The 12,462-nt window shown below is 38.6% G+C and overlaps 1 protein-coding gene across 6 annotated transcripts in view; it reads right to left on the bottom strand.

The window, feature by feature from the left end:
* UNC79 (unc-79 homolog, NALCN channel complex subunit) overlaps positions 1-12,462 on the bottom strand; it is a 109,412-nt gene that overhangs the window by 22,176 nt on the left and 74,774 nt on the right. For all 6 annotated transcript variants that reach the window (XM_036383823.2, XM_036383825.2, XM_036383826.2 and 3 more), the window contains 6 exons: positions 9,370-9,408; positions 8,307-8,419; positions 8,134-8,219; positions 7,129-7,302; positions 5,481-5,549; positions 4,788-4,898 (listed from right to left, as the gene is read on the bottom strand). In XM_036383823.2, coding sequence (XP_036239716.1) covers positions 4,788-4,898; positions 5,481-5,549; positions 7,129-7,302; positions 8,134-8,219; positions 8,307-8,419; positions 9,370-9,408 — 592 coding nt within the window. The remainder of the gene's footprint in view (positions 1-4,787; positions 4,899-5,480; positions 5,550-7,128; positions 7,303-8,133; positions 8,220-8,306; positions 8,420-9,369; positions 9,409-12,462) is intronic.

Raw genomic sequence — 12,462 nt, 5'->3', positions numbered from 1 at the left:
AAACAGATTTTAAATATCAGGCCTTGATCTGAGAGAAGGTGCCAAAACAACAGAATGGTGTGTATTCCATGGAAGTTATGATGCCAGTCTGTGAATCAAGAGACCATACTTCAAGCTCCTAGTTTCCTCTTCAATTACATGGAGTGGGCAGACAGATAACACATTTAGATGACAGAATGGGTCCCAAACTGCAGTCCTTGTCCTTGTCTGACTATACTGATGCAGTCTAGGCAGCTAAACTTGCAGGAAGCTAACACTCCAGAATCAGATGTATTATGAAACCATTTCTTGAGGGGACAAATATTCAAAAGTCCCACATTCACATGCATGAGCGCTGCTCTGAGAAAAAGTATACAATATAGGAATATCCAGGAGAGGTCAGATGGGAACAAATGTCTTCAGTAAGTTATCTCCAACAAAGCCATAAGCAGAAGCAAAAGGAAGAATAAGAACAAGGCAAGCATGTATAATTTGACCAACTTTGTTCAGCTCAAGGAACTTCTGAGATCACTGTGGTTTCTGTATAATTCAAAACTCTCAATGTATTTCTCTTCGACATAACTGTCCATTGACCTCTGGGACTCATGCCAACCTTTATCACAAATGGTAGGAGTCACATGCTGTTGAAGAATCACTTCCCTTTACTTGCTTTGACTAGTTCCTATAAACTTAGTATGTTCTTTACACTGGAAAGGAATGAAATTACCTGTCCCTGTCTGGATCACTTGGGACCTTGCAGACCTCTCTCACATTTCCATCAGGTCCTGCTCTTTCAGACCAAAGAGCTCTGACTTTATTGCTCTGTATGTGGAACTCCAACCCTTTGATCATTCTTGCTATCATTACCTGAACTTTCTGACACTATGATATTCTGAGTGGGAATGGAGAACCAGAATGGTGCATAATACCCACAGTGTAAACAAATCCTGGTTACTTGTTAGAATTCCCTGGGAAGACTGTCCTTTCCCACCATCAAATGCCTTGCCAGACCTGAGACACAGACATTATGCAGTGCCACATTCAAGTCAGTTGACATTTACATCCCCCCACAAAGAGTGGACAGAAGTTCCTATCAGTAACCCAGTCCAGTAGCCTACACATACTGAAAAAGAAGGAAGACATAATTCTTTCAAAAGCATTCAGCTATTTTACATACTAACATCTATGCTATACAGGATATAACTGGGCCATAATAAATTGCTCTGTCAGAACACTGGAAAAGAAGCATAGGATTCATGAACCCCAGATTTTCTTGGCTTTAGGGATTATACAACTGGTAACTGCTTCTTTCTCTAAGGAGTCTCCTATCTCACAGTCTAAACTCTTAAAGTTTGTTAAGCACATGTGATGAAGAGAGATTAGGCAAAATCAGGCAAAATGATTTTTTGACATCTGGTCTCTTGCTTCCTGCACTGTTCATCAGGAGTGATGACATATAAATCAATGGCCCAAAGTATCCTTCCTACCCAAGTCTGCTTATTCCTATCATCCTGCTGGTGATAAATATGTATAAACTTTATATTCTGCCAGAAAGCCATTGCTCCTTGAGAATAACATCCAGGGGAGCCACATGTATAAATCTGATACCAGAAGTGTCAGGAATACACTACTTCAGCCACTGTTCAGCCAAATTAACTCTCTCACATGTCTATGTATCTGCTGCAGTGTGATGTAATAGCCTGTTTCAGCTATCCCAGTTCCTTCCCCAGGTGTGCCAATACCCTCTCCCTTCCCCTCCCTTGCCCCTTGCTGAGTGCTGTCTGTCAATCTTGGCATTCCAGCAAGGGCGTCGTGTGATTGGCAGAGTTCAAAGACGCCTCTCAGCCCTGGGGACATTGGGCTATCCAGGTGTCATTTGTCCCCTGAGACTTTCCCCCCTTACCTGGTTGGTGAGGTCCCTGTCCCTTCCCTGCCTCTCTCCCTGGGGTTATAAGACACAGCAACCACGCAGTTCACTGGCTCTGTTGGAGCTGTTGCTGCATTCAGAGGCCTGGGTGCCAGGAATAAAGCTCTGCATCGAAACCCTCCCGCAGAACCCGACTCCTTTTTCCTTCACTTTGCCTTGAAGCTTCTCCACCAGAGGTAACCCTGAGCTCCTGCTTGCCTGGACTTGTCCCAAGCGCCGAGCTGCAGCATCCAGCCAGCCAAAGGTGTCTCTGAGGAGAAACCACCACAGCTGCCGCCCTTGGTCAAGCAGCAAGGGCCAGACGAGCCCAGGCACGTTCCATCCAGCTATATTGGTACTTAATGCCAATATGTATCCCTACAGAAAACAGCTTTGCAACCTTCAAATTGTGACTAACCACATGTCAATATGGAGAACATGAAGCTACTGAAGTTCTAGTAGTACCTCAGGGTCCAAACTTAGTAATAAGAGTCAATTTGGATCTTTAATGGAGATTGCTATCCTCCAAGTAGGCCAGTATAAAGCAAAAATCTTTATTGTATCACTGCTGATACTGCAGTAATTAAAAATACTGAAGATCTGCCTCTTAATATTCTTTAAAAGATTCAATAGCAAAATCATGTGGCACTCTGCATTTACTTAGTAAGGGTCAACAGAACACCAGCAAAAGGCTAAGTTTAGGTTCAAGCTTCTGCAGTTCTAAGAGATAAGAAAGCCAGAAAGTGTCCATTTAGGACCTTAAGACACTTGAAAGGAAAACTAAAGATAAGATTACAATCCACAGAAGAGATGGTACTCTCAACTGAGAGTTCCAAAGGCACTGAAAGAAACAAATTGCTGACCTGGAACAGAAACTCAGACAAGGAAATATCAGATTGACGTGAGTCTTCAGGATCCAATACAAGAGAAACTCAGATACTCCTGCCATAGGCTGTTAGGAAAATGTTGGATCTTTTTTCCTAAAAAATAGATTTGGAGTGGTTGTACAGCACTGACCTCTACAAAGTGCATGCTGGAGTAGTTTGCTCTTTGAAAAGATAAGAATCCTCCACAGCTCAGCTGAAAGTTGCTGTTTTGTTCCAGTCAGCACACTCAAATTTGCAAAACAAGCAATTACATTTGAATAGTTTCAATGCTCACAATTATATTCCTTCTGGAATTCACTTCTATGTAGTCCTCTACCACAACATTCTTATTTACATACAGTGACTTGCACTGTAGAGAAACACGGACATCATAACTGATTTGGTGTTTTTTCTAACTGCAGTCATTAATTTGACACTTCTAAGGCAAAACTACAGTAAGCTTTCAGAAATAGCAAAGATAATGTAGTGTGGAGTTCCACTAAATTAACTATTCTGTGGCCATACAATGCAGAACATTCACTAATGCTTCCATTTCTGGGTCATCAGGTTGCATTAAACTAAATCAAGAAGACTTACCAAGCACTGTAATCCAAATTTCCTGTGTGCAATTAAGTACTCACTACATTAATAGAACAATCAACCAGGCAGCATGTAAGACACACATGTGGGTTTTCCAACACCATGGTTTTAACTACATATCTCTGAAACTTCAGAGCCTGAGGAATGTGAAAAATTTCTTGTAGTTCATCATTTGCTTTAGCAGATACATGAAACACTCTGATAAGACCACAAATGCAAGAGGGGTATCTAACACTATTAGAGTTCACGTTAACATTTTACTCATTTTTCCTTGCCCAAAGCCTTGACTATAGATACAACTCAAAATAATTCCAAAAGCTAGGCAATCCCTTCTGTATTCAGGATTATTCCATTGCATAAACTCTTCTCTTTCAAATGAGACAAAAAGCTAGAACTTGCTTGCTATCGTTAAACATACTGTAAATTAATTTCTATTTAATGCTTCAAACCATTACATTTTGTAAAAATGTTTCTTATTTTCTTGTGGTGCAGTTTTTCTGAAAGAGTGTCATTGCTTTCATCATTTCTTCTTCACTGTTTGTACAGTGATATTTTAAGTCGTAACAAGACTGAAAGAATGCATGTTCCAGTTGTACATTATCAAAACAGAAAATCATGTAGCTACTTATGACAGAGTGTTTCCTGAGGATTAATTACTGTTCTGACAAATGTAGCAAGGATGGAAAACTGCACTTAGTGGCTAAAGCAACATTTTTGCTCATTACCTTGACAATCTACATAATGAAGTATACATGACCAGGGGCTCAATTGCTTTTTTATTGTCAAACTTCTCACTGATAGCTACAAAAATGAACCCAAGTAATAACTGCTATTTGTACACCATAGCCTTCATCCAGGAATCTTTAAAACATTTTAAAAGTGTACATATACTGTTCTCTTTTTTACACAGCAACAGCCATGCCTGCCAGAGGAAAATACCCAATACAGAATGAACAGGATCTAAGATGGAAAGCTCCTAACTTGGAGTCTTCCATTTTAGTCAGTTGTCTACTGCTCCCCCCACAGCTGTGCTCTCCAAAGGCACTACCAGGAATATTTAAGTTTTTACTCACAAATGTGAATGGCTAAACTTGTGCACTAGGAAAGATATGACTGATATTCATGTGATGCATGAATACCAGGTATCTCACGAATATGAGAAAAAAATGTGCAAGTCCCAAAATCTCATCAGAAAACTTTTCTGAGCAACATCTGCAGCAGGTTCCCATCATCTGTGTCTTTACTGTGAATGTAAAACTTAGCATTATTAAAAGGCACTAAACCATGATTACTACTTTATAACCAAACTATGTTAAAACTGTTGACAAGCCTGAAACTTGATACTGATTCCATCTTTACTTCCAAACTATTTTTGGGAAGCACTACTTTGTTCTATTTTCACTTGTCCCTAAAGGAAGATGCAGTGTCACTGTTACCTTGGTGAAGGCTCGGTAGCACAAACCACACAGTTCCACCAGGTAGGCCAGAGTGAAGACAGCATTCTGAATTACAAAACTCAGTAATTTTGAAAAAGGTTCCAGAAGACTCTGCAATGACATGTGTTACAGAAATCAATAACCCGTTGCCCAAAACAGCAAAGAAGCATTCCAACTCTGAAATGCCTGAATGGAACAGCATTATTTTTAGCTCAGAGGCTATCTGCCTGGGATTCACACTGTTTTGGGCAAACAGCTGTATCATATGCCTTCATGCTTCTGTCAGAACTTAGAAACAAAAAGTTAGAAAATAGTTTCACTTGTGACACAGTGTTTATAAGAGATGCTGTATAGTTTATGCAGGAAAACCTCACTGACTTCAGTGGAATTGTACTGAAAAACGTCTGAGGAAGCTCCTTAATTTTTTTTAAAGAAAAAAAAGAAGAGGGGAAAAAAAAGAGAACATCAAATCTTTAAGAAGATATACATTCACACCCACACAAGAATGCAATTCTACCCCCACTTCACTGTAACCTAGATTCCAAAGCTCTTATCATTCTCCAAACAGTATTGGACTGCACAATTTTATGCTTACATATAATGCTTTCCTAGCCAGGGGAAATGAACACATTCATACAATTGCACAGGCTGGCTGTACCTGAGGCAATAGAATTTTGTCCTCCTGGAACTTACCCTGGTGGCACTAGTAGTAGGTATCTTCAACAAGCAAATCATGATTCTTAAACTAGAGTCTAAAGAACACTGAACATATTTGAAGACAAAAAAGAAAAAGAAAAGAAGTTAGCGCCCTTCTGTGTACATATCTTGCTTATAGTGGTAGCAGCTACGAATAACTTACAAGCGAAGTCTGAAAAATGGTCCCTGATGATTGATTTTTAACTACCTTCTCTAAACTGGCTTATCCTTGAACACAATGCCCCTTCAGTGGTAACATACACAGCATAGGTGCACACCATCACTCTTATTTTATATGTCTGTGCTTGTTTTGGACTATGATATGTTCCCTCACATATTAAGACATCTCACAACCTGTAACACCGGAATATGCCCTGGCAGCAGCTGTTTCAGATTCCTTAAGTTGTTCCTTATGATGTACTCTTCATTTTAAGTAAATCACACAGGTTACAGCACAGAATGGACTTTTCAGGATCAATCCATTGTCTTGCCTCACCCTGCTGTAAACATCTAGAATATCAAAGTGTCCCCTACGACCCTAAAGAAAAGAACAGGAGATGGAAAGTGCAGGAGCAAGCAATTGCTTTACTTGTATTTACTAATAATACCTCCCATGAATAGAAGGGAAATCAGAGTAAACCCTTCACCTAAAGGTTCTGTGAGTGGTGGATGTGCAGTTGGAACCACTAAGATCCACTTAATTTGTTTTTATTTATTTCAGTTACATAAGATGCAGCAGATTGAGGTGATGCACAGAGGGAATGGTTATTGCCTGTTTGGTTTAGTAAGTGCTGAAGGATAAAGCCACAATTTACTAAAATCTAAAGATGTTTCAAGATCTGACTACTGATAATAATGCCAAGGAATTTCATTCCTGTAGCCAGGTGGTGACAACCAATTTAAAAGACAATGTTATCAGTCACAGATTTAGATTTTGGATCCCTCAGCCCATATAGAAAAACACTGCTTTGTATAGAAAAAATCACCACTGGGTTCATTCACACCACAGCAAACAGATTAAGTGCATCAGAATTCCATTTAATTTACTGGAGTCCACTGGAAAGACTCAGAAGTTCTTACTGTGTTTGCTAAAATATACACACCAGGAGATAAGATCCTGCTGTATGTCTTCTGAGCTCTGATAAATCAGAGCTTCTGCATTCAGTTCCTGTAACAATATTCTATCACAATCAGAACTACAACCTGGTCAGCCAAACAGGCTAGGCCCAAGTCTCAGTAGTGTCAGTTCCCTCTGCTTGTCTGACTACGGTGTACTTTCAGCAAATTAATTAGGTGGTGCTGCTCTTCTTAAGAGTTTTATTTAGTTTTAACAGTTAAAACCAGATGGATTTTCATTGTCTAAATACTGATTGTCTCAAATGCAGTGTTCTAATCTGACAGAGATAGGGCATAGAAAATGCATAGGAGAAAGAAGTGAAAAGTACCCTGGTCAGAGTTGCTGTTGGTACCCACAGAAAACATAATTAAAGGGATGGATCAGAGATACAATAAATCCAGTCCTCTGGAAATATCAGCTGAATCATTAGGAAACATTCACAACAACCCACTCTGATTGTTTATGCACAGTTTCAGTACATTCTGACCAATGGCAATACAGCTTGTTTCAGATGCCCACACATCATACCTTAAGAGGCAAAACACATGGGAGTTTAGTAAGGAAGGTCTGAAACTGATTACTAATTGTGGTCCAGAGGTTGCTGGGGGAATCCATCGGCAAGGCTTCCATGAAGGTAGCAATGTTTTCCAAACAGCGGAGCATCGCACCCCCTGCTGGCAAATTCTTTTTGTTGTTTAAACCCTGGGAAAGGAAACGACAACTGTGAATGATCGATCATACACGTGCAGAAATGGTCCCTGACAGGGCATTTGGAAGTGCTGAGTTTGAGACCAAATACTGCATACTTTTTCTATTATGTTAATGATAGTGTTGTGCTGGGAATTTGAGCTGTGTATGTGAAAGTTAGTCTGGAGTTCCTAAAGTACTGACCAAAAGATTTTGAGCCTAAATGTTATAAGCAGGGTCTTAACTCATAATCTGCTCAGACTGGCATGGCAGTAGAAAAAGCAAAATTTGAAGTATTCAGGAGCAGATTTTTCATGTTTTCTTTTAGACAGTTTCAAAGAAGATACGTTCATTAATGTTCCATAGACCATGTATGCTTTTGTGGCTTGTGTCCTAGGGTGAGGCCTGAAAAGACATGAACAGTTTTAAAGTGATGCCAACATCTTGTATGAGGCAATTGCCATGTTCTTGGAAGAACAGGACACATGCAAGGGACTAGTTCTAGCAGGAGGAAAAATGGTACAGTAGAAATAAGCCAGCTACATAGAAGGCAGTCAGGGAAAGGCAGGCAATAGATTTATGGAATACTTAAGAGAAACTGTCATCAGATAAAATGAAGAGGGAGAACTGAGATGTATGAGTAGAAATGTTCCTGAAAACAAAAAGCAGTGCTTGGGGAAGGAATGGGGCACACTACCAATGGTGAGGACAGCCTAATTACTTCCAGGGAGGACAAAACAAAAATTCAGTGGTTTTGATGAAGCAAGTTTGAACTCAAATGACAAGAAATGACCCTGATAATGCTAATAAAATTAGCATCACTAACAGAGCCAATTGTCAACATACCTCTAACAGCTGGCTCAGAGCAGCGATGGAACTCAGCTCACTGAAGTCCATCAGAGACGTAGCCAAGGTCCGTAAGAAGCTTCCATCTGAAATTTGAATGATGACATTTTCACAATGGCTGCTCATACAGAGGAACCTGAGGGTCAGAAAAGCACTCAGGTATTGCACATTACCTTTAATAATGCTCTGGAAAAGCTGAGGGAAGATGCCATTGGGAGCCAGCTGATGGAACACACAACGGAGGAACTGCTTGGCCACACCTGCAGCATTTCCAGGGATCATCATGCTGAAAATGAAGGGAAAAGAAGACAAAAATTGCATTGCAGATTAAACACTTGTTATTGCTGACTACATGGAGGAAATAAAGATGATGCTATTCTTTTTAATTATGGAATTGTTCAGCTATGAGTGAGACACTCAAAAACAGAAGTGTCCTGATCCTGAAAAAAAGTACAGCATGTTGATTTTATGACTTGAGCTCAACTATGAATAGATTAAAAATTACATACACATACTTAAAGTATTTGTCTCAATGAATACCTCTATTTTTCCTGATTCCCCACATAGTTTTATTTGTGAGTCATCTGAATTTGAAATACAACCCTGCTCTCACCTTGTGTATTTCAATGACACATAATAAGGTTTCCGGCTTTTCATAAAACACATGAACAACAGGTAAACAAAAACATTATAATATTCATTTGCCTCTTGCAGTTTCCTTCAAAAGATTAAGTACTCCCTAATCATTCATAAATGAATGGTTTAATTTTAAAAGCCTAAGTATTATCTATTTACTCATAAATTGCACATCTTAACATGCTTTACAGCTTCACAAAATGAATTTATCCTATTCAGCATCTGATTTACATAATGAGGCATCACTACCAGGGATTCTCCATGGCCAAGGAGGATTCACTTGATTGAATTTATGGAGATAGTTTATCAAGACAAATACTGAACACAGAACCAGTTAGAAAAAGCTACACTGAAATTGTGAAGTCCAAACAGCATCTGAATCTGATTTTTTCCAGCTTTAACACATATGAATATGGGCTCCTGTTCATCTCCAGAAAATACAGGATATTTCAAATAAGTATAAAGGACATTTTATTCCTTTTACTCACAAATATTAAATAACATTTTTTAAAAGTTAAATTTTGTTGATTTTAGGGTCAGGGAAGATGATGATTTAGATTGATTGTTTCACTTTAGTCAAGGTATCCTTTGCTACCATACCTTTCTGCTTGATTAGAAAAACTGGTACTTGATGCCAACCTGGAATAAAAACAAAAAAGAAATTGAAACTCATATGCTCTTTTTGTGTGTGTGTTTTATTTTTAAGTAAGACAATAAAGTACCATTTTATATAAAGAACACACACAGATTTTAGAGAACATTTAAAATGTTAACATAAAGATCTTCTGAAGAGCACCTAAATTCAGAAAAATCATATTTGCATGACATAAACTCTATTCAGTCTTGCAGCCTCACTAATGCTCAACTGCTCTAAAGACAAATCTTGCCTCCCTCTAGTAGCACAAAGATAATGAAGTAATGTTTTTGCCCTACATGGCAAACTAATATCATGGATAACTATTTTTTTTAGAGAGAAAAAAAGTTTGCCAGAAGCTGCCTACTGACTGAATAGTTTCTGATTAATGCAGCCACACAGCAAAAAGTCTTTGCTTGGCCCTCTAAATTGAGGCTTCTAGTTTCAGATATTGGCACCTAAATAACTAGCCTAATTTCAAAACCACTAATTACCTACAAACTCTTCCAAAGTCAGATGAGAACTACTGTATTCTCAAAAATCAGGTCATTTATTTTAGTGCCTAAATATAGACTTGAAAGGCAAATATGGGCAGTGAAAATACCTAACACAATCTTAAAGTAAAATTATGCACTTCAATATGCAGGACATGTAAATGAATAGAATCAGGGCTTACAATATCAAAGCAAAGCACCTTTAATACCAAAAGCCACTAAAAAGCTGCACACTGTAAAGCCACTATAAAGATGGACACTGGAAGCATCCCTTATATACAAAACAAAATTCTTATTTTAATCTGCTGCAAATCAATATTTTAGATGGTATAAGTTGATAAGTCTAAGGGAAAAGTTCACAGAGCTACACTATTTTATATCTAAACTTCAATGGGATTTTTTTGATTAATGATCCTTTTATCTTTGACTTAGCTGTTGCTCATCCTTGGTCACCTCCTGTTCTGAAGAGAGCTGCCTCTCTAATCAATTAATAAAATCCAAAAAGGACCCTAAGGCAGCTCAGTCAAATGCAACAGCATGAACCAAAATTATGGTGATTTTCATGAATTATGCATGACAAGCTGGGGACACAACATACTTCCAACAATGCAATAATCTCAAACTTGATGGTGCCGGGGATTAAAGATTTTATCATCTTCAGTTGTTCTAGCATAAATCAGAAAAACTCATTAGAGCTCCTGACTTCAGTATTGTTAAGAGAAATCCACACTAAAATACAACATATTATTTCTGGTGTGCAAAGCTAATTCTGGGTGAGAAAGGTCTGAAGCCACCATCAAGCAATGATGGCTTTTAATCTGGAATGACTGCAGCATCAGCTGACATTAAGGCACGCGAGGATTTCTGCAGAATGCAATGAGACCAATCACATGCCCAATGGACATGACACCTATTCTCCAAAATCTACTGAAGTACAGAAACATAACAATGTAAAACCTTTCTTCTTAAAGAAATCAAAGTATGATGTTTTTCTCTCCTTTTGAATGTGATAATGCAAGCATGGGGTTTGTGACAAACAAAACACTAGGTTTTGAACTTTGGAAAAACTTCACCTGACATGAGCTACAGTAAACACTTGGGAACATCTGAAACTTTCAAAAATGTACTGTCTGTATATATTTATCATTACTACTCTAAATATTTTATTGCACAAATGCCATGAACTCTCATCATTGCCTCCACTTTTCAGACCACAAAGCAGAACAGAAAATGGATGTGTTCAAATCTGTACATGTTAGAAACAGAAGTTAAGCTTTTCACAGCTCCTCATTAACTCAAGCCTAAATTTAACCTTCAAACACAGCTATAATGCTTGGAAAGCTAAATCTCACTGGAAATCAGTTAAATAAGAATAACCAAGTCAAAAATCTTGATTAAGGAACCAGATCATAAATTTAAATGCATGTAAAAGTCTTAGAAACACTTCAACCTTTAATTGTCAGTAACCTGAACCCAGAAATTTTTTCCCTTCTGAAAATCCCAACAGATGCCTATCTGTGCCTGTGGGTTCCCAAATAACTTCTGAAAAATCTTTCTGTGTATTGTTTAGGTCCTGAAACACCTTGGACTTCCTAACTCCTTATTTCCCCTTCTATGCATGAAAGTAGTTGCTCTATTAGTAAAAAAAAAGTGCAAAAAGTCTAATTCATTTTCACTTCTGCTGTTAAATGGGTATTTGGAGATATATATATATATATATATATAGCACCACTTGATGAAAGACAGAGCAAGGTACATATATGAGGCACCTGAATGCCTCTCTGCTTATATATACTACTTATTTTGCATATTTTCAAAGTAATCCCTTTGTGGGGAGCCTCTTATTGTATTTAGAATTTTTCAGAAATTTCAACCAGCAGGAACAAGACAGGGCATTTACCAGGAATACCCCATGTTGCACTGTCATCTGCTGCTCTAAAACAATCAGCTGTCTCACTCTAAAGATGCAGCATTTCCCCCTCAAAACACAGAAAAAGGTAGTCCACTTATCCCTCATCCCTTGCTAATTCATCTTCCAAATTATTTCCTCTCTGTGGCTGTTGTATTTACAAGAGTCACACAGAATGGGCAACATCCATCTAGGTCAGAAACTCTGCCTCCATCAGAGTTAATTAGCAGAGACAGCAGGGAACTGCAGCCTTGCAATTAATGGAAATGGAGGACTTGAAAAGCTGCTGTGTTTAAATGGAATTGGGAGGTAGAGCAGAAGCAGGGCTGTGGAGAGCCATGCCCCTGCAGAAGCCACAGTCAAGCAATTTGAACTTCAGCCTCCAAAAAGAACGTGGAGGAGGAGAGCTGGGCAATGTTTCTGCATGTCTAGTGGTGCTCAGAAATTTACTCTGGAGCACCCCATCACATCCATCCCACCTCTGAGGCAAGAAATTGTGGAAGTGGCTGAGAGAGAAAATTCAATGGTGTCAATGGTACACCCTAATTATCCCATGCACACTGGTAAAAGTAACAAGAGAAAACCAGCAAATGTTCAAGAATTTCTCAGAGATAATTTCACACAGTAGCTGGTTTGGAAGCCCAATGCAAATTTTC

This window comes from Molothrus ater, chromosome 6 (assembly GCF_012460135.2).
Source record: "Molothrus ater isolate BHLD 08-10-18 breed brown headed cowbird chromosome 6, BPBGC_Mater_1.1, whole genome shotgun sequence".
Classification (NCBI taxonomy): domain Eukaryota; kingdom Metazoa; phylum Chordata; class Aves; order Passeriformes; family Icteridae; genus Molothrus; species Molothrus ater.
Note: the sequence above shows the minus strand (reverse complement) of the source record. Positions and strands in the feature narration are given on the sequence as shown.